The 26,162-nt window shown below is 45.1% G+C and overlaps 2 protein-coding genes across 2 annotated transcripts; both read right to left on the bottom strand.

The window, feature by feature from the left end:
* Window positions 1-345: 345 nt before the first annotated feature.
* Window positions 346-1,713, bottom strand: LOC103285523 (argininosuccinate synthase-like). Its single transcript, XM_054718461.1, is given in 3 exon segments — window positions 346-1,227; window positions 1,229-1,560; window positions 1,563-1,713. Coding segments are annotated over 3 exon segments (1,212 nt in total). The 3' UTR covers window positions 346-498.
* Window positions 1,714-16,256: 14,543 nt separating this feature from the next.
* On the bottom strand, window positions 16,257-21,089 carry BCDIN3D (BCDIN3 domain containing RNA methyltransferase). The gene is made up of 2 exons (XM_008140655.3): window positions 20,856-21,089; window positions 16,257-16,860 (listed from the first exon to the last, which is right to left on the bottom strand). The coding sequence occupies exons 1-2, from the start codon at window positions 21,087-21,089 to the stop codon at window positions 16,264-16,266; spliced, it is 831 nt and encodes a 276-aa protein (XP_008138877.3). The 3' UTR covers window positions 16,257-16,263.
* Between the last annotated feature and the right edge of the window lie 5,073 nt (window positions 21,090-26,162).

Below are 26,162 nucleotides of genomic sequence, written 5' to 3'. Positions count from 1 at the left end.
TATGTACTTTTTTTTTTTTTAAGGTATCTTTTTTTTTTTTTTTAATATGTATTTTATTGACTTTTTACAGAGAGGAAGGAAGAGGGACAGAGAGTTAGAAACATCAATGAGAGAGAAACATCCATCAGCTGCCTCCTGCACACTCCCCACTGGGAATATGCCCACAACCAAGGTACGTGCCCTTGACCAGAATCGAACCCGGGACTCTTGCATCCGCAGGCCAACACTCTATCCACTGAGCCAAACCGGCCAGGGCGGTATCTTGTTTTTTATTTGTCATCTTATAGCTCCCCATCATAGCCACCCCCTACCCTTCCCTGCACTGACCACTTTTGTAGGCTACAGGGGATCAGGGAACAAAGCTGGGGCCTGGCACCCCCTCTAAGCTGCCAGCCCTGCCCCGGAGAACAAGTCACAAATACAAATTATCACGACAATTAGCGCCTGTACTTGGGAGATGGGCAAAGTGAGGAGGCCCAGCCCTCATTGTCAGCTGGTCTATTTGCCGGTGACCTTGCTCTGGAGGCGATGATATTCCTTCAGCCTCAGGGAGTTGATGTTGATAAAACCGGTGGCATCAGTGCGCTCGTAATTGCCCTGCAAGTTCATGCTCACCAGCTCCTCATTGTAGAGGGACAGTGGGGACTCCTGGCCCAGGATGTACACCTGGCCCTTGAAGACAGACACCAGGACTTGCCCTTCCACGCGCTCCTGGGACTTGGTGATGCAATGACGGATGAATTCACACTCAGGGCTGTGCCAGAAGCTGGTGTACACCAGCTCCGGGAATTTCAAGCCCAGGCCTTGCTTGAATTTCAAGCCCAGGCCTTGCACTTTCCGATCCATGGTGAAGCCCTCGATGTCTAAATGAGCGTGGTAAAGGACTGTCCCCGCTGGGGTCTCGTAGATACCTCGGGACTTCATCCTGATGAAGCGGTTCTCCACGATGTCGATGCGGCCCACGCCATGCTTGCCTGCGATTTCATTCAGGTACACGAAGAGCTCCAAGGACGTGCGATGGGTGGTGCCGTCCTTGACGTTGGTCACCTTCACGGGGACCCCTTTCTTGAACTCAATCTCAAGGACATCAGGGGTGTTGGGCCTTTTGGCTGGGTCCTGGGTCTTTGTGTAGAGGCCTGGAGGGGCTTGATTCTTGGGGTTCTCCAGGATTCCGGCCTCGTAGCTGATGTGCATGAGGTTCTCGTCCATGCTCCACGGGCTCTTCGGGGGTGACCAGGATGGGGATCCCATGTTGCTTCGCGTACTCCATCAGGTCGCTGCGGCCCTGGAAGCGGTTGTAGAACTCCGGCATCCTCCACGGGGCGATGACCTTAATCTGGGGGGCCAGTGAGTAGCAGATGAGCTCAAACCGGACCTGGTCGTTGCCCTTTCCCGTAGCACCGTGGGACACATACTTGGCTCCCTCTCGCTGAGCTATCTCCACTTGTTTGCGGGAGATGGAGGGTCTGGCCAGAGAGGTGCCCAGGAGGTAGCGGTCCTCGTACAGCGCACTAAACTGGACGGCGGACAGGATGAACTCCTCCACAAACTCCATGCTGAAGCCTTCTTCCTGGCTTCCTCAAAGTCTTCCTTCTGGCCGATGTTGGCCAGGTAGGCAATAACATCATAGCCTTGTTCCTTCAGCCACATGAGAATGCAGGAAGTGTCCACGCCACCACTGTAGGCCAGAACCACGGAGCCTTTGTCGGACATCGTCTGGATGATGGTGTGGATTCCTGGCTTCTGGAATCTGTTGGCACTGCTTGGCGAACCACTCGGGTCCGGCAGGAGTGGTGGCGGAGCAGGGTATTATGTACTTTTTAAAATATGTTTTTATTGATTTCAGAGAGAGAGGAAGGGAAAAGGGGAGAGAGAAAAAGAGAGCGGGAGAGAGAAACATTGATGTGATAGAGAAACATCGATCAGTTGTCTCCTGTATGTGCTAACCTGCAACCTGGGTATGTGCCCTGACTGGGAATCAAACTGGTGACCTTTTGGTGCATGGTATGATGCTCAACCAACTGAATCACACCAGCCAGAACTGCAACTATATTATTTAGCACTAGAGGCCTGGTGCACGAAATTCGTGCACGGGCGTGGGGGGGGGGGGGAAGGTGTCCCTCAGTCCAGCCTGCACCGTCTCCAGTCTGGGACCCCTCGAGGGATGTCTGACTGCCTGTTTAGGCCCGATCCTACTGGTAGGATCCCTCTCACAATCCAGGACTGCTGGCTCCCAACTGCTCGCCTGCCTGCCTTCCTGATTGCCCCTAACCGCTTCTGCCTGCCAGCCTGATCACCCCCTAACCACCCCCTGCCAGCCTGATTGATGCCTAACTGCTCCCCTGCCAGCCTGATTGCCCCTAACTGCCCTCCTCTGCAGGTCTGGTCACCCCTAACTGCCCTACCCTGCAGGCCTGGTCATCCCTAACTGCCCTCCCCTGCAGGCCTGGTCCCCCCCAACTGCCCTCCCCTGCAGGCCTGGTCCCTCCCAACAGGTCTCCCCTCTAGGCCTGTGTCCCCCACAACTGCTCTTCCCTGCAGGCCCAGTCACCCCCAACTTCCCTCCTCTACAGGCCTGGTCCCTCCCAACTGCCCTCGCCTGCTGGCCTGATCACCCACAACTGCCCTTCCTTGCAGGCCTGGTCCCTCCCCTGCTGGCCATCTTGTGTCCACATGGGGGCAGCCATCTTCTGTGTTGGAGCAATGGTCAATTTGCATATTACTCTTTTATTAGATAGGATAGAGGCCTGGTGCATGGGTGGGGGCCAACTGGTTTGCCCTGAAGGGTGTCCTGGATCAGGGTGGGGGTTCCCTTGGGGAGGCCTGGGCGAGGGGCCTGTGGTGGTTTGCAGGCCGGCCACACCCCTCGGCGACCCAAGCGGAGGCCCTGGGATCTGGGATTTATTTATCTTCTATAATTGAAAGTTTGTAGCCTTAAGCGGAGGCCAAGGCAGGCCAGGGTGTGCAGAAAGCTTGGCTTCCTCCATCGCCGGGGGCAACTCAAGCCTCCTGCTCTCTCCAGCTCTGTGGCTGCTGCCATTTTTGTTGGGATTTATTTATCTTCTATAATTAAAACTTTGTAACCTTGAGTGGAGGCCTGGGCCGGCCAGGGCAGGCAGAAAGCTTGGCTTCCTCCATTGCCGGGGAAACCCAAGCCTCCTGCTTGCTCTGTGGCCGCAGCCATCTTGGTTGGGTTAATTTGCATACTCGCTCCTGATTGCCTGGTGGGCATGGCTTATGGGTGTAGTGGAATGATGGTTAATTTGCATATTACTCTTTTATTAGATAGGATAGTAATGTTTTCTTGATCCATCTCTGTGTAGTGTATTCCTTTTTATTGCTGAGTAATAGTCTACTGTATGAATTACAACACAATTTCTTTATTCATTCTTTAGCTGATGGATATTTGGGTATTTCCAGTTTGGGCCTATTATGAATAAGGCTGCTAAAACATTCTTTTCCAAATATTTTTATGAGCATGTTTTCATTTCTCTCACCTCTTTAAAATTTTTTTAAAGTATGTTTTTATTGATTTTTTTTTTTTTAGAGAGTGAGGAAGAGAGAAGAGAGAAAATCAATGTGAAAGAGAAACATCGATTGGTTGCCTCTTGCATGCCCCTCACCAGGGATAGAGCCAGCAACCTGGGCTCACCTTATTTCTTGATGATAGATAGCAGCACCTTGGAATTCAGAAGTATTAATTAATTCTTATTTATTCAATCATCCAGCATTTATTGAATAGGGATCTGTGGGAGAGTCCTTGGTTTACAACAAAAATTAGACATGATTCTTTCCTCAAAAGGCTTAAATATCCCATAAAACTCCATTTATCTTTTGCATTCCAAAGTTAGGAGGTAGATAAACCTTGTCTGTCAGGTATTTCTAAATATTTTTGGATGTTTCCAAATAACTAAATTTTGGAAAGCAAACAGACCAACTAAATGATGTTTTACTTTTCATTCAGATGTTTACCATTGTTTAATAAACACAGCCAGAACATCTACACTTGTCAGAGCAAGTAAGTACCTGCCTTACTTGAAAGGCTCTTGCACACTTGGAAGTTTAAGCATTCAGATTTTGGCGGATTCTCTATGCTTCAGAAACCTTCATCCTCATTGACAGGAGGTGAAAGTATGATATCTAACATTACTCCATAGTTTTCTGTATTTGATGAGGCTTAAAACACTTTCATTCTCAATGGTATTATTCACTTAAATTATTTAAAAATATACATAAGTTCCAAAGTTAGTTTTGAACTATTATATACCATACTAGTGGCCCGGTGCACAAAATTCATGCATGGGGGGGGGGGGGGGAGAGAACCCCTCAGCCTGGCCTGCACCTTCTCCAATCTGGGATCCCTCTCACAATCCAGAACCACTGGCTCCTAAGCGCTCACCTGCCTGCCCGATGTCCCTAACTGCTCCCCTGCTGGCCTGCTGGCCCTAACTGCTCTCCCCTGCCGGCCTGATCCCCCTAACTGCTCTCCCCTCCTGGCCTGATCCCCCTAACTGCCTATCTGCTCTCCCCTCCTGGCCTGATCCCCCTAACTGCCTATCTGCTCTCCCCTCCTGGCCTGATCCCCCTAACTGCCTATCTGCTCTCCCCTCCTGGCCTGATCCCCTTAACTGCCTATCTGCTCTCCCCTCTTGGCCTAAACCCCCTAACTGCCTATGTGCTCTCCCTTCCTCTCTGTGCCTTCAGACCCCGGTGCAGGAGTGCTGAGAGCTCTCTGCCGAGGCCCTGCCCCTGTCCTGTTGCCCCCCTCCACCAGGGGGGCCGCCCCCTGTGGCAGCCTCATGTCCCGGTGGCACAAGTCCCCACCCACCAGTTCCTGTGCAAGCGCAGCCTGGTTGTGACTATGACACCGATAGGATCAATTAGCATATTACCTCTTTATTATATAGACTAGAGGCCCGGTGCACGAAATTCGTGCACTTGGGGGGGGGCGTGTCCCTCAGCCTAGCCTGCACCCTCTTGCAGTCTGGGAGCCCTCGGGGGATGTCTGACAGTTGGACATCCTTAGTGCTGCCATGGAGGTGGGAGAGGCTCCCACCACCACTGCTGCGCTCACCAGCCATGTGCCCAGCTTCTGACTGAGCGGCGCTTCCCGTGGGAGTGCACTGACCACCAGGGGTCAGCTCCTGCGTTGAGCGTCTGCCCCCTGGTGGTCAGTGCGCATCATAGCAACCAGTTGTTCTGTCGTTTGGATGATTTGCATATTAGCCTTTTATTATATAGGATATTGTTCTTTGAGTTGTCTGTTACAAAACAAGCTAGGCTTCATAGGCTGCAAGCTGTTGGAAGCACATCAGTTTGGTGGTGTGGTCTGTGCATACAGTGCTGATGACTGACTGGTAGATGGCATCTCAGAAACCCACCCCCTTCACTGCTCACCTCAGTACTTTGGGGTCTTTTGCTTCAATACTAGGTGGTCATTCACTCAGTGTTGGAGCATCTCCTTTCCTCAGTTTGGCACTGGAACTATTTGGCCACTGTGTCACATTGGTTGTAACTCACCTCCCCTTAGAATTCTTGAGATGGTCAGGTGGTAACTGGCCTCTCAAAACATTTAAATAATCTGTTAGCTCTAGCCGGTTTGGCTCAATGGATAGAACATCAGCCTGCAGACCAAAGGGTCCCGGGTTCGATTCTGGTCAAGGGCACATACCTTGCTTGCAGGCTCCTTCCCGACCTGAGCCCTGATCTAAGGCTCGTGCAGGAGGCAATCAATGATGTGTTTCTTTCACACCCATGTTTCTCTCTGTCTTTCCCTCTCTCTTCCACTCTCTAAAAAAATCAATGGAAAAATATCCTTGGGTGAGGATATAAATAAAATAAAATAAAACAAAACAAAATAAAAACTACGTTATTCTCCAGGCTGGATTGACTCTAAGTGTGTTCTTTTAAGAAAAAAATTTTTTTTATTGATTTAAGAGAGGAAGGGAGAGGGAGAGAGAGATAGAAACATCAATGATAAGAGAGAATCATTGTTCGGCTACCTCCTGCCCACCCTCTACTGGGGATCAAACCCATAACCCGAGCATATGCCCTTGACAGGAATTGAACCCAGGACCCTTCAGTCCACAGGCTGATGCTCTATCCACTGAGCCAAACTGGCTAGGGCTCTAAGTGTGTTCTTGATGTCTTTCCTGCTCAATAAGAGGAAGGAAGGAGCTGGTATTGGTTAATGTTTGGTCATTTACTGAATAGAAATAGATCTTTGCTATTGCTATTTAATTCTACATGGGACAATTAAGTTCCTTGGGTTCTGACAGCATTGCCAGTATGTGCTTTGAAACTTACTTGGTACAGATATGATGGATCTGCTTAGGTACTTAAACGCCTTTTCCCTCATTTTAATCAATCAAAAATCCTTATTGAGTACTTACTATATGCTAGGTACTATGCACTAGATAACATGTGAGGTATGGTAAATTAAGAAATTGACAAGGTAAGCAGTGGAAGATCATACTTCATCCTAAGCGTGAAGGGAGAGCCTTTGAATTGTTTTAAGCAGGAGGGTGGGATAACCAGAATACCATTTTAGAAAAATCACCGTGGTTGCAGTACAGAGAACAGAGAGAGTAAGATTGAAGTCAGGGAGATCAGACAGAATGTTTTCATGGTAATTGAGGGGGAAAATGAGAAATATGCTCTGGACTAGGAAAGTGATGGCGGTGATCAACAAAAGATGACTTCAAGAAATAAGCAGCTCTTTCCCATGTGAGGACACGGCAAGGACATGCTGGCTGCGAACCAGGAAGAGGGCTCGCACTAGAATGCAGCCATGCTGGTGCCTTGCTCTTGGCCTTCTCAGCCTTCAGAACTGTGAGAAATATTTATAAGCCACCTAGTACAGGTACTGTCATAGCAGGCTGAAAGGACTAAAACAGAAATTGGTATCAAGAAGTAGACAAATGTCTAAAAATGTGGGAGTGACTTTGCAACTGGGTAATGGTTAGAAGCTGGAAAATTTTTGAACTTCATGCTAGAAAAAAATCTACATTGCCATGAATATACCATTAAGGGTGGTTCTGGTGAGAGCTCAGAAAGAAAATAGGAGAGCTGTAGAGAAAGCCTTAATCTTTAAGAATACACAAGTCATTCTGAACAGGATGTTGATAGAAATATTTGAACATAAAGGCCAATTATGATGAGGCCTCAGGTGGAAATGAGGAACATAACTGGAAACTGGAAAAAAGACCCAGAGTTCCTGTTACAGGAGAAACCCAGAGAGAGGTTGGAGGCACTTCATCAAGATGGAAAAAAGCTAATTCCTGCTGGAATAAAACAATGTAAAAAATTCCTAAAGGTATCTTTCTCTCAAAAACTTGACATTTATTATTCTCATAGTTCACACGATTCCTTCATTGATTTTTAGATTATTTGAACCACCTTCTAATGTTAAAGGGACTTTATTTCATAAATTAAAATTGGCTAAAACATATTTTCATTCTATCCCTACTTAAATAGGCTTACTCTTTAAGTTTGTGGTGCCGTTTACAACTCATCGTTTTGACTTTTCTATGACTTTCTGACTCCTCCAGAATATTGCTCAGTTTTTATCATTGAATTGACACCCGTTCCTCTTTCAAAGCATAATAAATAGAAATTGCTAAAAATACATAATAAACGTAGAGTCACCAAGTCTTGGGATGGGAAGTGGAGGAAAACAGAGAACTAAGCCGACACTGGGTAACTTGCAGATGGTAGGCCACTCACTGAAATAAAAGACACAGGAAGTTTCATCAAGAAATAAGATTATAATAAATGATAAACTCTTTTTTTATTGATTTGAGAGAGAGAGAGGAAGGGGGAGAGGCAGGGAGGTGGGGGAGAGAGAAACATCAATCTGCTGTTCCACTTATTTGTGTGTTCACTGATTGTAAATCTAAACTCTTAAAAAAAACAACCCACCACCAGAGGAAGAGCAGGTTTGGGAGATGATATGCTCACTTTCAAACATGCTGATATTGAAACACCTGGGGGACATGCAAGTGGAAATGTCTATCCAACAGGTCAGAGCTTCCCAACTGTAATGCCTCAAGAAGAGGTTACAGATGTGTTGCATATTGATCTTCTCAACTCTGAAGGCAGCATGAGCTTCCTGACAGAGAGCGGTCTCAGTGATGCTGGGTTGCTATGATGTGGAAAGGGCTGGGAAGCACTGATGTATAATGCTGTTGGATAAATAATTCTGAAGCTCAGGAGAGAGATCTGGACTACAGACAGATAAGAGTTTCTGAGTCATCAAAACATAGGTGGTAACTGAAATCATGGGATGGAGGAAATTATGCAAGGAGAGAAGAGGGACTGGAACAGAACCCCAAGGACCAGTAATATTGGAGAGGGGTCTCCAAAGGAGGAGGAAGAAAATTGGCTCAGTGCTGTCACTAGAGCCCAAGAGGTTTCCAGAAAAAGACCAAATGGTTCCCTGATATTGCTGGTGTCAAGCTGGATCAGGACTGCGACATTACACTGACTTTAGCCACATATCACTAGTTACTAGCAAAACCAGATTTTGAAGGGGTGAAAGAGATATGTAATATAAGGAATAAACACAATTATTTAAAACTTTCAATAATTTTGGATATGCTGTGAAGTAAAAGTTAGACAGATAGGTAGGTGGGGTAATGGGGGATGAGTTATTTTAGAAAGACACTGCTTAATTTTATTTTTAAAAATTATTTTAAATGTTATTTTTAAAAAGCATTGTGTGCATATGGTTAAAAAAATCAAATAATGCCAGGCCAGTGTGGCTCAGTGGTTGAGTGTTGACCTATGAAGCAAGAAGTCATAGTTCGATTCCTGGTCAGGGCACATGCTCGGGTTGCAGGCTCGATCCCCAGTGTGGGGTGTGCAGGAGGCAGCCAATCAATGATTCTCTCTCATCACTGATGTTTCTATCTCTCTCTCCCTCTCCCTTCCTCTCTGAAATCAATAAAAATATATTAAACATTTTTTAAAAATAAAATCAATAAAAATACATTTTAAAAAATAAAATCAAATAATATAGAAGCAATTATTTGCTTCATTTCCCACTCCCAGTGATGCATTGTTTTAACCTTTTGGCTGATGTTTTGATAGGACTAAATATGCTTTTCTGTTATTCTTTGATTTTTCACTTTCGGATTTACTTTATTATCTAGGTGTATATTCTCTTTTTTAAAAAAATATGTTTTTGTTGATTTGAGAGAGAAGGGAGAGGGAGACAGAAACATTGATCAGCTGCCTCCTGCCCACCCCCTAGTAGGGATGGAGTCTGCAAGCTGGGTATGTGCCCTGATTGGGAATGGAACCGTGACCTCCTGGTTCATAGGTCAATGCTCAACCTCTGAACCACACTGGCTAGGCCTGGCTGGGCCTCATTCCCAGGTCTGAACACATAACTTGAAGAAGCAGAGTAACTCCGAAGCCCGTGCTCTTTTACACTGGCTCCGCAGAGTAAATTTGAGGAGCCAGTGTAAAAGAGCATGGGCTTTGGAGTTACTTGAGTTCTGTGACATCTCAAGGCCTAGCAGCCAAGGCCCAGATTCTGCAACAATATAACCAATGTCCAAAGCCCAACTCTTCTACACACCTAGTGTGACCTTAGGAAAGTCACTTACCCTTTGTTTTCAGGTTCCCTCGCTATAAAATGAGGATAATATTACCTACCTCATAGGGTTATTTCAAGGATTACAAGTTGTCTAGCATATGGTATTCTATTATTAGCATTTTTCTTATTTCTAACGAGACCTCTTTTAGTTCTTCCTATTTCAGCCCACAGCCCTAGGACATAGTCCCTTCCTATCATATCCACTTATTTTAGTAATTTACTACTCATCAAATCTTAATCACTCTATATGCATGACTTCCAGATTTTTATATTTAGTCTTGATCTCCCAAAACATCAATAATTAAGGCCTTGAATACTAGCACTGTCCAACAAAACTTTCTGCAATAGCCCAGCCGGTGTGACTCAGTGGTTGAGTGTCGACCCCTTAACCAAGAGGTTACGGGTTCAATTCCCAGTCAAGGCACATATCCAGGTTGTGGGTTCAATCCCAAGTAGGGAGCATGCAGGAGGCAGCTAATCAATGTTTCTCTCTCACTGATGCTTCTCTCCATCCCTCTCCCTTCTTCTCTTTCTCTCTCTAAAAAAAAAAAAAAAAAAATTAATCAAAAAAAACATATTAAAAACCCCCACAACTTTCTGCAACAATGGAAATTTGTGCTGTCTAATATGGTAATCACTAGTCACATATGGCTATTGAACACTTGAAATGTGGCTCGTATGGTTGAGGAGCTGAATTTTAAATTTTATTTCATTTTAATTAACTTAAATAACAAGCACTTACTGTATTAAACAGTGTAAGTTTAGGCACTGGATAAAGGACAAGAGTAGGTCACTGAAGGTTTTTAAGAGAAAGAACACTGGCAGCAGAACAGGGGCTGGATTGGAGGGTACATGACAGAAACCCAGGTTGGTGCCAACCACATGGATGGAATAAATGGGACTTACATGTTATTGGTAGAATTTGTTGCACTTTGTGACTATTTCAATGTAGGGAATATTAAGTGAGAAGAGTCAACTGAAGTTTGTAGCTTGAGCAATGGAGGATGTCACCATTGAGATAGGATTAGGTTTAGAATGAGGGTAATGAGTTTGTATTTGGCATATGTTGAATTTGCGATGTCTAAGAAATATCTGGGGGATATGACTATATAACAGGAAAAACCTTCATCTGGAACTGTGGAGGTGGGGCTACCAATATATTTGGAGGTTATTACTATAATAGTGACCTGGTGCACGAAATTCGTGCACATTAAAAGGGAATTAATTAGAGGAAATATTTTAATATTGCTATTTGCCCTTTCTCTATAATAGAAGTATCAGAGATGAAAGAAAATTAGTAAAATATATATGAAAATTTTCCTCCTGTCAGAGTCTGGGGCGCACCATGGGAACCAGAGTCAAGTCCCTGCTCACCCACGTGCACCTCGAAATCATGTGAGACCCAGACCAGGCCGGCCCCACCCATGTCAAGCCCCGCGGGGTAGGGGGAGCCGCCTCAGGTCATCTGGCCTGGTGCCAGGGTGGGGGGTGCGGCCTGAGGTCCCCTGGCCTGGGCAGGGGGCACTCTGTAAGGTCCCCGTCAAGCCGCGCATGGCAGGGGACGTGGCCTCAGGTTCCCCAGCCTGGTGCTGGGGCGGGGGCTGCAGCCTGAGGTCCCCTGTCAAGCCCCGCTGGGCAGGAGGCACAGCCTGAGGTCCCCTGTGAAGCCCTGCTGGGCGAGGGGCGCGGTCTCAGGTCCCATGGCCCAGCACCGGGGCATGGGCGTGGCCTGAGGTCCCCTGTCAAGCTCCACTGGGCAGGGGACGCAGCCTGAGGTTCCCCATCAAGCCCTGTGTGGTGGGGGGCGTGACCTGAGGTCCCCTAGCCTGGCGCCAGGGCAGGGGGCGCAGCCTGAGGTCCCCTGTCAAGCTCCACTGGTCGGGGGGCGGGGCCTGAGGTCCCCTGTCAAGCCCCACCAGGCGGGGGGCACAGTCTCAGGTCCCCTGCCCTGGCCCAGCGCCACGCAGCCTCAGGTCCCTGCTGATTGCTCATTAAGGCTTGTTGCAGGAACTCAGCCTCCGCTGTGGGTGCAGCCATCTTGTGTTACAGGATCCCTGCCTCAGCTGTGGGTGCAGCCATCTTGTTATGGCATGACAGTCAATTTGCATATTCTCTCTTTATTAGATAGGATAGGTAGTTGTTAAAGGAATGGGAGTGGAGGAACTCACGCAGGAAAAATACGTAGATGACGACAGGATAGAACCCTCAGTTGGTCTCTGCTTACATCAGAATCATCTGGGATGTTTGTTAAGAGATTCCTCATTGTGAATGTATTTAATGCCATGGAATTGTGCACTTAAAAATGGTTAAAATGGTAAATATGTATATTGTACCACAACTTAAAAAATGCAAAAAGCAAAACAAAGCATTCCAGACCTGAATCACTGTTTTTGAAGATGAATCCTGGAATCACCAAAGTGCAAAATTAAAAGTTGAACCAAATGCCTAAGGGGTAGTGAAAAACTGAGAGAAGAGAATAAAGGAAGGAAAGTATGGTGGAGAAACCAAGGGAGAGCAAGAAGTTCAAGAAGAAGGGCTCAATATTGGTGTCACTGGTGTCACTGACCAGGAGGAAGACTGAAAAGAGGCTACAGATTTGGTATTCAGGTGGTTATTGATGAACTGGGGTCCCTCAGCCCGACCTGCACCCTCTCCATTCCGGGAGCCCTCAGCGGATGTCCTAAGCCGCAGTCTGGCCTCCCTCTGCAGGAGGTGACAAGGCTGATCAGGGGAAGGCGCCACCCCATCACCCTGCTGCTGCTGCCACTGTCCGCCGCCGCAGCTGCCAAGGTGTTTTCATCAACACGGACTCCAGTCCCTTCACCACAAAAAAAATGACAACTTTCTTTAGGCATTTTTCAAGATGTCTCTTTCATTGGATATGACATTTCTTTTTTTTATCCTCCCCTGAGGATATTTTTCCATTGATTTTTAGAGAGCGTGGAAGAGAGAGGGAAAGCCAGAGAAACATCAATGCGAGAGGGACACTTCGATTGGTTGCCTCCTGCATGAGCCCTGACCTGGGCCTCGGTCAGGAAGGACCCTGCAACCAAGGTACATGCCCTTGACCGGAATCGAACCCGGACCCTTCAGTCTGCAGGCCGATGCTCTATCCACTGAGCCAAACCGGCTAGGGCAGGATATGACATTACTTAGCTCCTCCAGCAGCGGACCTTCGTTTTTTTCCTCCAGGAGTGAGGTGGACAAACCCTAGATCACCTTCTTGGATTCTTATTACCCAAGTTACCAAGAACACTGAGAGTGGCGTACGGGGAGCTTGGCCAATGAGCAGTCAGAAAAGGTGTTTCCTCTGCAGCTCATGCGCAGAGGCGGGACTACCAGCGCGTGCGGCTGGCAGGCCCTGTTCTCTGCAGGCCTGCACCATCCATGGTTTGCCTCACTGTGCACGCAGTCCCCTCCCCCTGCCTACCTGCACACGCAGTCTCCTCCCGAGTGGTCATGATGTTACGGGGTCCCAGCTAATTTGCATATTACCTCTTTATATGTATAGATATAGATGGGAAGTGAGGGAGCAGAGGCTGTAGGGTCTGTTGTTTCAAAGAACTTGCTCACATTTGGGTGGTGATGATATTGAAGGAAAGCTTGCATAAGTTTGGGGAGGATATAAGACACAGGAAAAATTGGTGGTTTTGAAGATGAGAGAGAATTGAACATGTTGGTAGGTGGACAGGAAGGAGTCAATACGGCCAAGGAAACACCAAAGGGATCCTCTACAAAGCATAATTTGGGAGAAGTAGTACAGGTTGGGATCAAGAATTTAGGCAGAGATTATTTGGTAATTACTGGGTAAGTTTAGAAGTGGAAAGGAGGCAAGATGAAGAAGTTCAAGACTAAGGTTAAGAAAAGACTTCCTGATACAACAAACAAGAATGACATTAGTTGGTGGTTAAGCTATTTGCTTAGATTAATGGAGCAGGGATAGAGTCAGAAGCCTGTAAAAGTCTGAAGGGTAAAAGTCTGACGTCACTAGGATAAAAGTGACTAGGAGCAGCAATATAAAAAGATTGAAAAATAGTACTGGAATCTGAGATTGGAAATGGCACAAACCAACACAATTAGCTGAAAATAGAAAATTGTTTTTTCTAAATGGTTTTAGTTCCACCCTCTTGTTGTGTAGGGACAGCAGTGGCCTCTGCTTCCTTAGCAGGAGCTTTTACCTAACTTCTCAGTCAATAGGTCCAATGTCAAACTGATGGTTCAGACTCTCTCGTTCCCTGCTCTTCTTGAACTTAAATTCAGAAAATAACAATATCTTAGAAATTTTGAAGCTCATCAACGCAATCTCCCTTCTTAGCTAGGTATGTTTTGTTTTTCTATTTTCTCTTCACCAAACAATCTTTTTACGTCTTCCACTTTCCCTTGGATTCAACTGATGGGTGTTTTAAAAATCAAAATGTAAAAAACATCAGCAACACTATCCCACAGCACTTACAGTGTAGTCATCCAATTGTAGACTGCATTTTACACATGCTTCTCTGCATATATACCCACCTCCATATTGGTGTGCTTTGGCAGTGGATGCTGACAAGAAAGTCCTGAATTAACTTATTCACTGGCTTTTTTTCTGTTTTGAGCTTAGATGAGGTTTCTTCTTGAGCTGAAATCTTCCTGGATAGAGTGGGTAAAAGCAGAAGTTTCTTATCTACCACAGATTCACAGGGTATTCCCAACTGTACTTGTCATCTTTATTTTTTATATTATATACAACCTCATTTCATTTTTAAAAAAATATATATTTTATTGATTTTTTTACAGAGAGGAAGGGAGAGGGATAGAGAGTTAGAAACATCCATCAGCTGCCTCTTGCACACCTCCTACTGGGGATGTGCCTGCAACCAAGGTACATGTCCATGACTGGAATCGAACCTGGGACCTTTCAGTCTGCAGGCTGACACTATCCACTGAGCCAAACCAGTTAGGGCTACAACCTCATTTCATTTATACCAGTTGGATTTTGGGTTCATAATTTAAATCTTTTATTTATATCTTTATTTATTATTAATTTATTGGATAACATTAATAAAAATTATATAGGTTTCAGGTGTACAATTCTATAATACATCATCTATATATTGTACTAGAGGCCTGGTGCCATGCACGGGTTGGGGTCCCTCAGCCTGGCCTGCACCCTCTCACAATCTGGGACCCCTTGGGGGATGTCGGAGAGCTGGTTTTGGCCCGATCCCCGCAGGCCAGGCTGAGGGACCTTCGTGCACTGGGCCTCTAGTATGCATACAAGATCCTTGGTTAATCTCCTCCTACCCTCTTCCCTCCCCCTTGAGATTTATAAGTCTGTTTCATGTTTCCATGCCTGTGGTTTCTGCTCCTGCTTTGAGCGTCTGCCCCTGGTGGTTAGTGCACATCATAGCTACCGGCCAGTTGGCTGGTTGCTTAGGCTCTTTTATATATCTACGCTAATAAAAGAGTAAGATGCAAATTGACCGTACCTTCGCGACACCCACCAGCCAATGAGTATGCAAATTAACCCAACAAAGATGGTGGGCTAATTTGCATATTCAGGCACTGACCACCCCAGCTGCTCTGGGCCTCTGGGCAGCATGGGAAGGCAGAAATGCACCTCTGGGCTGGAGCGAAAAGGCAGCTCCGGCCGGAGTGAAGGCGGCACCGGCAGCCAGGGGAAGGAAGGCCCATTCTTGCACGAATCTTCATGCATCGGGCCTCTAGTCTATATATATATATAGAAATTTGTGCACAGGTAGGGTCCCTAGCAGCTGCCAGATGCTGGTCGGGGCCTCCCTTCCCCCAGCTGCCTGCCATTGCCGTCGGCTGGGGCTTCCCTTTGCACCTGCCTTGACCTGGCACCACCAGCTTACCTGCTCCACCATCCCACTGCAATCCTGCTCTCATTGGGGCCCATCGGGGCCGGCAGTGACTCCACTGCCACCTGCTGCCAGCGCCCCCTGGTGGTTAGTGCACAACTAACTCCCGGTCGAACTCCCGCCCGTGGGGACAATTTGCATATTAGCCTTTTATTATATATGATTGTATGTTCACCACCCGAAGTCAAGTTTCCTTCCGTTTATTCACTTCTACCCACCCTCCATAATTTAGATCTTTTAAATATCTTTTAAATGTCAGCCAATCCATCTTGCGTAGTGTCTGTAGCCTGGACATGTTGGAGATTAAGACCTGCTCTGGAAGATAAGATGTTTTTCCTACTTATGCTCACTTTTAGCCAAGCCAGTGACTCTTTTTTCAAATTGTATAGTGAGATTTTGCCTGAAGGATGAGTTAAGTCATTAAGAAGCCAGATTTGAATCAAGGGGCCCAGGGAACTGATACATTCTAAGGCTAGCCTGGTTTTTATAAATAACCACCAAAAGCAGCTTCTTCCATATCCCAGAAACAGGATCATTTTCTCTAGGCCAGTCAGCCCAGCTCACTGCTCCACAGATGCATTCTCCTTCAGAATCATCCTGGACAATGGGGTACAGATACTGATTTTTTCAATGGCATCTTGGACATTTTGCCAAAAGCTTCTGCCAGGTTTTGAAGCGGCCTGTTAAGGAGAGTGGACTTAATTCTCAGAATAAAAGCCTTTCAATATCTCTTTCCTGGACTTCTCCCCTTCTCATCTTACTATCTCAAGGATCTTAACCTGTTCCCTTCTTTTCCTTCTATCAGTAATTCAGGATTGGATGAGTCTCTGTGGTTTGTTTTCCCCTGAAGAGCAGAAGGCTTCGGTCCCAGCTGGTGTTGCCAAAGCAGCATACTAATTCCATGCCATGGTCCTGGGTCAAGATCTGCACAATCTGACTGGCCATATCACCTCGGATGGCAAGGGAATGGAAGTGGTCAAAATCATGGAGGCCCAACTTTCGAAGACGCCTTGCAGCTGCCCGATAGCATTTCCAGGGCTGTGGCTCCACAAGGAGGTAGTGGCAGAGGGAGGAGAGGTGAGCCAGAAACTCCCACAGGCCGTGGTCCCCATGGTTCAGATGAATCCACATGGTTATGGACATGCAGAAGCCAATGTCAAAAACTGAGCGCCCAAACTGGCTTAAGAAAGAGCTCAAGAGAACTTTCCGGCTCCTTTGATTCATGAAGTCCAGGGTAATAAAAGTCAAGGCATCAGGAAAAGGGCATTCTTTTTTAGCTCGCTCCACCAGGACTGGATCTATGTCGCAGCAGAGGAGACGGAGTTCTCTTGAGGCATCTGAGTGGGTCTCCCCATCACGTAGGAAAAGGAAGTGTTTGTACAGAGCCACACTTAGATCCTAGAGGAATCCAAAAGAGCTTTGTCATTGCAGCTTTCAACCAGTGAATAGAAGATAAACTTATCTCTTTTATTGTTGACAGTATTACAGATGTCTAAACTCTTTTTAATATTTTCCCCCATCACTATTTATCCCTCCATACCCTCTTCTATCCCCTCCTCCTCCCACAATTGCCACACTTGTCCATGAGTTCTTTCTTTTTAAAATTTTATCCTCTTATCTCTTGAGACTGCCACCTACTCCAGGCTTTAGAGGGTGTGAGACTCCTAAACTATAGCCTAAGGAGGTTGTCTGTAGTTTTCCACAAAGCATGCTCTGAGCACCCTCCAGGGGTGAGAGGCTGTAATGAATCATCTGTATGCTTTCCTGACTGGTGGCAGATTGGATAGTATGATTGAAAGTTACAGCATAATAGATGCAGAAAAAGAGCAGTATTTTTCAGCTTAATATGCTGGTAAATTCCTGATCTTTTTGTTTTTTTCTTTTGGGTATCTCAGACTTCAGGGAGGAGGAAAGGGTTCCAGGGGCATTACTGGTGTTCTTACCAGGAAGATGAGGAATAGAGCAAACACCATCTTATAAAAACCTGCTTCTCAAACCTGTTATTAGGAAAGTGGATCCCAAAAAGTCCTCATCCAGCCTTCACTCTACAGTTTCAATTTCACTGCCGGTCCTATGCTTCACCACCCCTTCTGAGACTTATTCTGCTTCTGCCTCCAACACTCCCAAAGTCACTGCTGACCTCCTTCTTCAGTGATTGTTGATTTTCACCATCTTAGCACTTTTTTATTTTACTCTTAACCAAGTCACTATCGCTTTCTCTAACTTTGACTTCTATAACCATTACTACTAATAAATGTGCTCTTTTATACATTTTTTTTCCCAAGGCTTTTTCCTATTCATGACCTCATTTGCTCTATGCAATAATCCTGTGAGGAAATATTTATGCCTTTTGTGCAGGTGAAGAAAGCATGGCTGGAAACAAACCGGATGTCTTATAATAGTACATGGATAAATAAATGTGATGTAGTCATTAAGATGGAATACTAAGTAGCAGTTGAAAATGAAGGAATTTAGCTAAGTGCAGTAATATGAATGACTCTCACAAATATATAATACTGAGTAAAAGAAAAAGGCATAAAAGAAAATACATGATAAGCTCCCATTTATTTGAAGTTTAAAAATGGATAAAATTAAACTTCATTGTTTAGGGACACAAAAATAGTAAGCTATAAAGAAACAATAAAAAGTCAGACTAGTTCTTACCTCTGGGTAGAGAGAGGGGGTTATGAATAGGAAAAGACATATGGGGGACTCGTGGGCTACTGAAAATATTTTATTCTTGTTCTGGAAAGTAGTCATAAAGGTGTTTGCTTTATAATAATTCATGTGTAGATTTATGTTTTGTGCACTTTTCTCTATGTGTGGTATAGTTCACCAAAAAACACACACACCCCTGTATTTTAAAAATTATGGTTCAGAGGCTAGTGACTTTACTTGTCCAATGTCACACAGCAAGAGTTAGGCTACATTAGATTCTTTCTTCTACACCAGGCTTCTCACTCTTCAATGTGCATACTCATAATTTAGGGATCTTGTTAAAATAAAAACTGGTTTAGCAAATTGGGGTTGGGGCTGAGATTATTTCTAATAATCTAACTTCTAAGTCATGCTGATGCTGTAGTTCAGGGAACACATTTTGAGTAGGAAGGTTCTATATTATGCTACTCAATTTCCTCCCCATCTATTTATTTCTTCCCTGTCTCCCTGCTCCTATCTGATCTTGGGTGTGCCCCATGTATGACCAGTCATTTTGTCACATCAGTCCCTTCTCCACCACATCTCTTCATTCTCTCCATCCTCGATTCCCCAGTCCTAGAGCCCCCTGGAAGTTTAAAAAATAAAATACAGACTCAAGGGCTTAATATCCCGAGATCCAGATTCAGTAGATCTAGAGTGGAGTTTAGGAGTTTTAAAATTTAAACAAAGCACCCCATAAATTATGGCACATCTGCACAATATTATGAAGCTGCTGAAAAGAATGAAGTGACATATGATTGACCTTCAAATTATTAAATGAAAAGCAAGGTGCAATACAACATACAGATGATGTATTATAGAATTGTACACCTGAATCCTATATAATTTTATTAACCAATGTTACCCCAATAAATTCAATAAAAAAGAAAAAAAAAACAAGGTGCAAATTAGTGTCTATTATTTGTAATTCTAAAAGAGGGGAGATATTTATACTTGTATACACATAGGATGTATACCCAAGAAATTATAGCAGTTGCCACTGTATAGGGGGAAAGGAGGATTTAAGGTCAGTAGAGACTTGCTCCCTAAACATACAACCAGGGTTGGGAACTACTACCCTCTTTAACTGCAACTATGTCCTTGCCTGTAATATGTATATACACTGAGTGGCCAGATTATTATGATATCTGAAAGCATAATAATCTGGCCACTCAGAATGTGTGTGTGTGTGTGTGCGCGCGCGTGTATGAGGCCTGGTGCATGAATTCGTGCATGGGTGGGGTCCGGCCAGCCTGGGCAGGGGGAGGAGACATGGGCGGTTGGCCGGCCTGCCTGCTGGTCGAACTCCTGGTTGAGGGGACAATTTGCATATTAGCCTTTTATTATAAGGACTAGAGGCCCAGTGCATGAAATTCATGCATGGGGGGAGGGGGGAAGAATGTCCCTCAGCCCAGCCTGCACCCTCTCCAATCTGGGACCCCTCGAGGGATGTCCAACTGCCTGTTTAGGCCGGATCCCGGTCACAACCCAGGACTGCTGGCTACCAATTGCTCGCCTGCCTGCCTTCCTGATTGCCCCTAACTGCTTCTATCTGCCAGCCTGATCACCTCCTAACCACTCCCCTGCCAGCCTGATTGATGCCTAACTGCTCCCCTGCCAGCCTGATTGCCCCTAAATGCCCTCCCCTGCAGGCTTGGTTACCCCTAACTGCCCTCCCCTGCAGGCTTGGGTCCCCCCAAGTGTATACACCCCTGTCAACTTTAAAAAATCTCCTGTGGTTTACTAATGCCTTTCATGAAACCCCAAGCCTTAAACCTAGTCTCTTTTCCATTGCTTTCCCCCTGTGACTTCCTATATCATTATAGTGGATAAATATTTGCAGGGGACACACAGTCACCCATTTGCTCATTCCAGCTTTGAGTCTGTATCCAAATGTCCCCCTCTCCTTTATCAGTTGTGTCTCTATAGCCTTCAACCTTCCACCAAAATCTCTTCTGACGATGACCAGCAACCCAATAAAATTCTCCCCACCCTCTCCCACTCCTGGAGGTGGAGTGAGGGCATTAACTTTTGAAGCGTTTGGTGTCAGAGAGACATTTCGCTATTTTGCATGTGGTTTAACTATAACCATTATACACCTAAGAATGCTTTTCGGTAAGAAAACGTAGCAATGCCTTCCTTCAGGAGGCTGCTGTGTTTTTGCTCCTCGATCCTCTACACTGTACTCTGAAAACCCAGTGCTTTTAAAATAAATATCTACTTGACTCCAGGTTCCGTTCTGCACACTGCAAGGCACACGAATCTTAAATCCAGGCACGATTCTGTCACCTCTGGCTTATCTCTTCCAGTAAACAAATCCCAACCCCAGCTTCCAAACGGAGGTCTCTGGAAGTCCCCCCTCTCCCCAGCCAAGTCGCCACCCACGCTGGACAGAAGGCAAGCGCCAGAAGCCCAGACACGGTGGCCCTTCCCACCCGGAGTTTGGCCTAGAGGTGGCGAACGCGGAGGCGGGGACGCGAGAATTCCGGACGTAGTTGAGAAAAATTCCGCCACGAGAGTCCTAAGACAGATGGTGGTGGGGCCTTGGAGGGCAGCATGGAGTAGATCAACGTAGCTTCTATGCCTTTAAGCGCATTTTGGGGAAAGTGTGATGCCACACCCAGGCCAGAACCCCAGCGGACACGGAGGCAGCCAACCGCTGGACTGCCGACTCCGACCCCTCCCCTGTCACTCACCCCGGAGTTACACCCCACGTCCAGCCCCAGAATCGGCTTCTTCTCGGGACCCTGAGGGAAGAGCCGGCTGAGCAGCTCCGGAGGCAGGAGGCGGAGCCGCTGCTCTGGGGAGTGGAAGCGGGAATAATGAGGGAAATTTCCGAACGGGGCGGCCCCGGGTTCCAGAACTCGCGGTTCCTCTTCCACCTTGGCCTCCTCTGCGCCTCCTAGGTTCTGTTCGGTGGACGCCGCCATTAGCCTCAGTCTGTTCCTCCGGGTCCGGCGGAACCGGAAGCCGGGGACCTGCGGCCGCGGAGCCAGTGCGCCTGCGCTGAATGGCCCGGCGCGCGGGTACGAAGGCGGCCTCGCCGAGCGAGCGATGACACCCGGAGTAGGAGCCCTCTTGCCTTAGGGAGCCCTCCCCTAACCTGGGGAATGGTTGGTAATGGCATCCCATTGTACAGATGAGGAAACGAGCAGAGAGGTTGTGACCTCCCCAAGCGAACAGTTTCAACTCGGACTATCAAACGAGGAGTTTGCTGAGATCTTGGAAATCAATTTTGGTCCAACTTCCTTCCTTTACAAATGTATAAAGTGAGACCCAGGGAGTGAAATTATTTGTCCACGGTCACGCAGCGAAACTGTGACACAGGGATCTGCACCCGGATCATTTATCCGATGATGCTAGAAAAGGGTAGCCAGGAGCCATGTGTCACTTGTGCCAGAAGACCCACGTGGCCCAGCCTGCAAAGGTGGGACAGGTGGACGGGGCAAGTTTAACTGTGAGCTTCTTGAGAGGCAAGGACTATGCCTTAAGAGCCAGCACTTAAGAATGCTTACCAAGTATCAGACACTTTTCTAAGCTCTTCACATGTATTAACACACAAACTCTGTGGGGAAAGAACCACAAATATTATCCCTTTTATGTAGATAAGGACATTGGGGCACAAGGAAGTAACTTGCTCAAGGTCACACAGTTAGAAATGGTAGTATCAGCATTGGAACCCAGGCGGTTTGGCTCCAGAGGGTGCGTATGCAACCATTATGTTTTTCACAGCCTTGAATCCTCTATGCCTTATCATAGTGCTTGGGCCAAAGATGCTCAATAAAAATTTGAATGAAAACTCAATATCAACAAATGCTGCAGGGGAAACTGGCTATTCATATGCAAAAGAATGAAAGACCCTTATCTTACACAAAAATTAACTCAAAATGAATTATCGACTTAATCATGAGACCTGAAACTAGAAAAAAGAAAATAGAGAAAGCCTTCATGACATTGATCTTGACAATGATTTCATGTATATGAAAACAAAAGCAAAAATAGACAAGTGAGACTATATCAAGCTAAAAAAGCTTATGCACAGCAAAGGAAACCATTGAGAGAGTTAAAAGGCAACCTACAGAATGGGAGAACATATTTGCAAACCATGTATCTGTAAAGGATTAATTTCCTAAATATATAAAGAACACCTATAATGCAATAGCAACCCCTCCCCCCCACCCAATAACCTGATTTTAAAATGGTCAAAGAGCTTGAATTCACATTTCTCCAAATGAAGATACACAAATGGACAACAGGTATATGAAACAATGCTCCATGTCACTAATTATCAGGGAAATGCAAGTAAAGACCATAATGAAATATCACTTCACATCTGTTAAGCTGGCTCTTATAAAAACAACAAAAGACAAGTGTTGGCAGGATGTGGAGAAATTGGAACCCTGTATGCTATTGGTGGGAATGTAAAATGGTGCAGCTTCTATAGAAAACACTATGAAGTTTTCTCAAAAAATTAAAAATAGAGCTACCATATGATCTAGCAATCCCATTTTTTAAATTTATCCAAAAGAATTGAAATCAGGATCTTAAAGAAACATTAGCACTCCCATGTTCATTGCACTGTTATTCAAAATTAGCCAATATGTGGAAACAAATGTCCACATACACACGGATATATATATGTTTATATATATCCGTGTGTGTGTGTGTGTGTGTGTGTGTGTGTGTGTGTATGTGTGTGTGTGTATGAATATTATTCATCTTAAAAAAAGGAAATTAGAATCAAAGAATAGAATGGTAGTTGCCAGCCACTGGGGGAGAGGGAAAGGAGGAATTGTTAATCAATGGGTATAAATTTCAGGTATGCAAGTTGAATAAGTTTTAGAGATCTGTACAGCATTATGTCTATAGATAACTATACTGTACTGTATATTTTAAAATATGTTAAGAGGGCATATCTTATTTTAAGTGTTTTTATCACAATTAAATAATTTTTTTTAGAAAAAGCAAACTCAATAGAGGATTCAAGGGATTAACTTTCCTGGTGACTAAAGCCAGATCAGTTTTGCAAAAACAAGAATGGAAATGGAAGGGAGAAAGGAACCAAACTGAAACAGACATGATGGAATGGAGCTAGGCAGAATGTGGACTGAGCCAGAGACAGGAACAAACAGAGCTGATGAGGAGAGAAACTAAGGGGTCAGTCTAGGTAGCAGGTTCAAATCAGAAGCCAGAATGGCCCAGACTATCCAACCGGGTCAGCCAGGGGTTGGCGAGTTGTGCTCACCTCTCCACACCTGGCCAGCCATCTTAAAGAGGCCTCCTGATTCACAAGGCCAGTGGTTTGCTGAATTTCCAAGGGACTGAAGCAAGAACCTTGCAGACAATGCCATCAGGGTAAAAACAGGCCTTGTATCTTTTCCTCTCAATTTTTACTTCATACTTTCATCTCTGCCTGATCTATTTGGGGACATAAGTTAATGATGAAAAGTCACAGTGGAATTGAATAAACCACAGTACTCTGCATAAGAAAAGGGGTATGTATAATTTCTGTTCCCAGTGTTTGACAGATTATGGCGAGTTGAGCTTACCCCTTTTTGTCATTAGATGATGCCAACACAAACACTTGACAACCCTTAATTTTCAAGGAGCTAGAATCACCTTGCTTTAGTAAACACTGTTTTTGTTTGCTAGTTTAAACACATTGTATATATAATTACACACATATTGTACACACACACACTCTCACACAATTTGCCAGTAAAGAGTTTAATTTCATTAAGGATTAAGGACATGGGCAAGTTTTTGAATTCTTAAAACACTTCGTCAGAAAAAAAAAGGCACCAGGTTTACATGGTAAAAGGCAGGCTCCTCCTGATCCTGGAGTCTTTGAGAAGCAAAGATAGGGCGGGCCTGGTCATGTTACTGGGGACCTAAAATGCCCCAGAGGTGAGCCCATGAAGAAGCATTTTAGTTTGACGCAGTCTGGTGACTTTTTGAACTTGTATCCATTTTTCAGAGCCTGATTGGTTCAGATGACCTGACAATACTCAGCTCCTGATCCTGGGGCCTAAGTAACCAGTCCCAATACCTCAAATAGCTGTAGCAGCACCTAAGAGTATGCTCTGCACTGCAGTTGGCCAGGATTTGTGGAGCCCAGTGCTTATATATGTACAGGTGGGATATTTTAAAGAAAAAAATAACAAATATAAAGATATATGTCAAAGTGAATTGTATTTATTTATAATAATAAAAGGGTAATATGCTAATTAGACCAGACATCTTCCGGACATCATTCCAGAGGTCCTTTCTGACAAAGCTGGGGCCGGAGGGAAGCAGCCCGAGTCCCAGGTGCCAAAGAGAAGCCTGTGTCGGCAGCTAGGGGAAGGAAGGCCTACTCTTACATGAATTTTCGTGCATCAGGCCTCTAGTTTACAATAAGAACATAAATCACAACAAATTACACATTTTAAAAAGCTGACACATACCACAAACATCACAAAAAAAATTCCTATAATGGTTTGATGAATTAAATACCAATCATACCTGAATATTACTTATTTTTTAAAGTTCTCAATTGAGAATATGTTTATTGATTTGAGAGGGGGCGGGGGAGAGAGAGAGACATTGATTGGTTGCCTCCCGTAAACATCCAATTGGGGATTGAACCTGCAACCTAGGTATGTGCCCTGACCAGGAATCGAACCCACAACCTTTTTGGTGTCTGGGATGATGCTCCAACCAACGGAGTCACCCAGCCAAGGCTGAATGTTACTTTTGTCCCTACATTTTTGGCTGTTTACTCTTTGATTCCTTCTTTATATGACAATAATTTGATAGCACTCCTTTACAGAGAGGACTACAAAGACAATTCAGTCTTTTCTTAGCATTAAATTTCTTTCATTTTTTTGGAAAGTTTTTTTGAGGTTCACAATTTGTTATTGGAAATATCATGTAAACATGTAGGTTTGTTATCAAATTGGGGGAAAACCTTGGTCAAAGTTTCTTTCATGTATAAGCTATAAGATTCCAAAGCATTTCAAATTTTCTTGTGCAGTGACTGAGCTTAGATGTACTCTTTTTTTGTTTTTTGTTAATCCCCACCTGAGGATATTTTTCCATTGATTTTTAGAGAAAGAGTGGAAGACAGAGGGGAAGACAGAGAGAAATATTGATGTGATAGAAACACTTGGATTAGTTGCCTCCTGCAGGAGCCCTAACCAGGCCCGGGCTGGGGAGGAGCCTGCAACAGAAGTACGTGCCCTTGACCAGAATTGAATCCGGGACCCTTTTGGTCCGCAGGCCAACGCTCTAGCCACTGAGCCAAGCCGGCTAGGGCTAGATGTACTCTTTGGATTGACTACTTTACTAGCCAGTTTGTCTTTGAAAACCTCATTATAAGTGATGTATTCGGAGTTTTAATTATCTTGGTCAATATCAGTAATTTATGTCATCATCACAAATTGTAAAAGATTGTAATTCTGATAAATTGTATTTTGAACAGTTCTCATAAGAAAAAGAAAAGAATGAATGATACATTTATAATGATATATAGAGTATATTGCCAACAGGACAAAACTTCTTTGGATTGGATGTCAATAAGGACAGAAACCCCTGCTTATATTTTTGCATAGCTGATGATTGGATGAGTTTTCTTCAGACTAGCTTCTGGCTTTATACATTTTCAAAACTTGATTCTCCTCCAGTCCCTCACACTTCTGGTGCCGGGTGCTGTAGGAAATGTCTAGATCTTGATTTGAACTTTGGCCTTGCATCTACAAGTCCCAATTCCAGGTGAGTTAATAAAGTAGGCTGATAAGAGACTCCAGGAGCTATTCCTTCATCTGGGCTATGGGTCATAGCTCAACTCTGCATGCAAGTAATTGTAAACCATGTGAATAGATACCAAATGGAATGTATCCTAATGAAACTTCCCTCTAGCTGGGTTCCAAAAATGCCTGTGGCCATGCCAGTGCCACCTAACACAAAGGGAAATGTGAAGGAGGAGAAATTGAAGGGCAAATAGACAGAAGTCTTAACCAACT

Source organism: Eptesicus fuscus, chromosome 7 (assembly GCF_027574615.1).
Source record: "Eptesicus fuscus isolate TK198812 chromosome 7, DD_ASM_mEF_20220401, whole genome shotgun sequence".
Taxonomy (NCBI): domain Eukaryota; kingdom Metazoa; phylum Chordata; class Mammalia; order Chiroptera; family Vespertilionidae; genus Eptesicus; species Eptesicus fuscus.
This window is presented reverse-complemented; position numbering and strand designations above follow the sequence as displayed.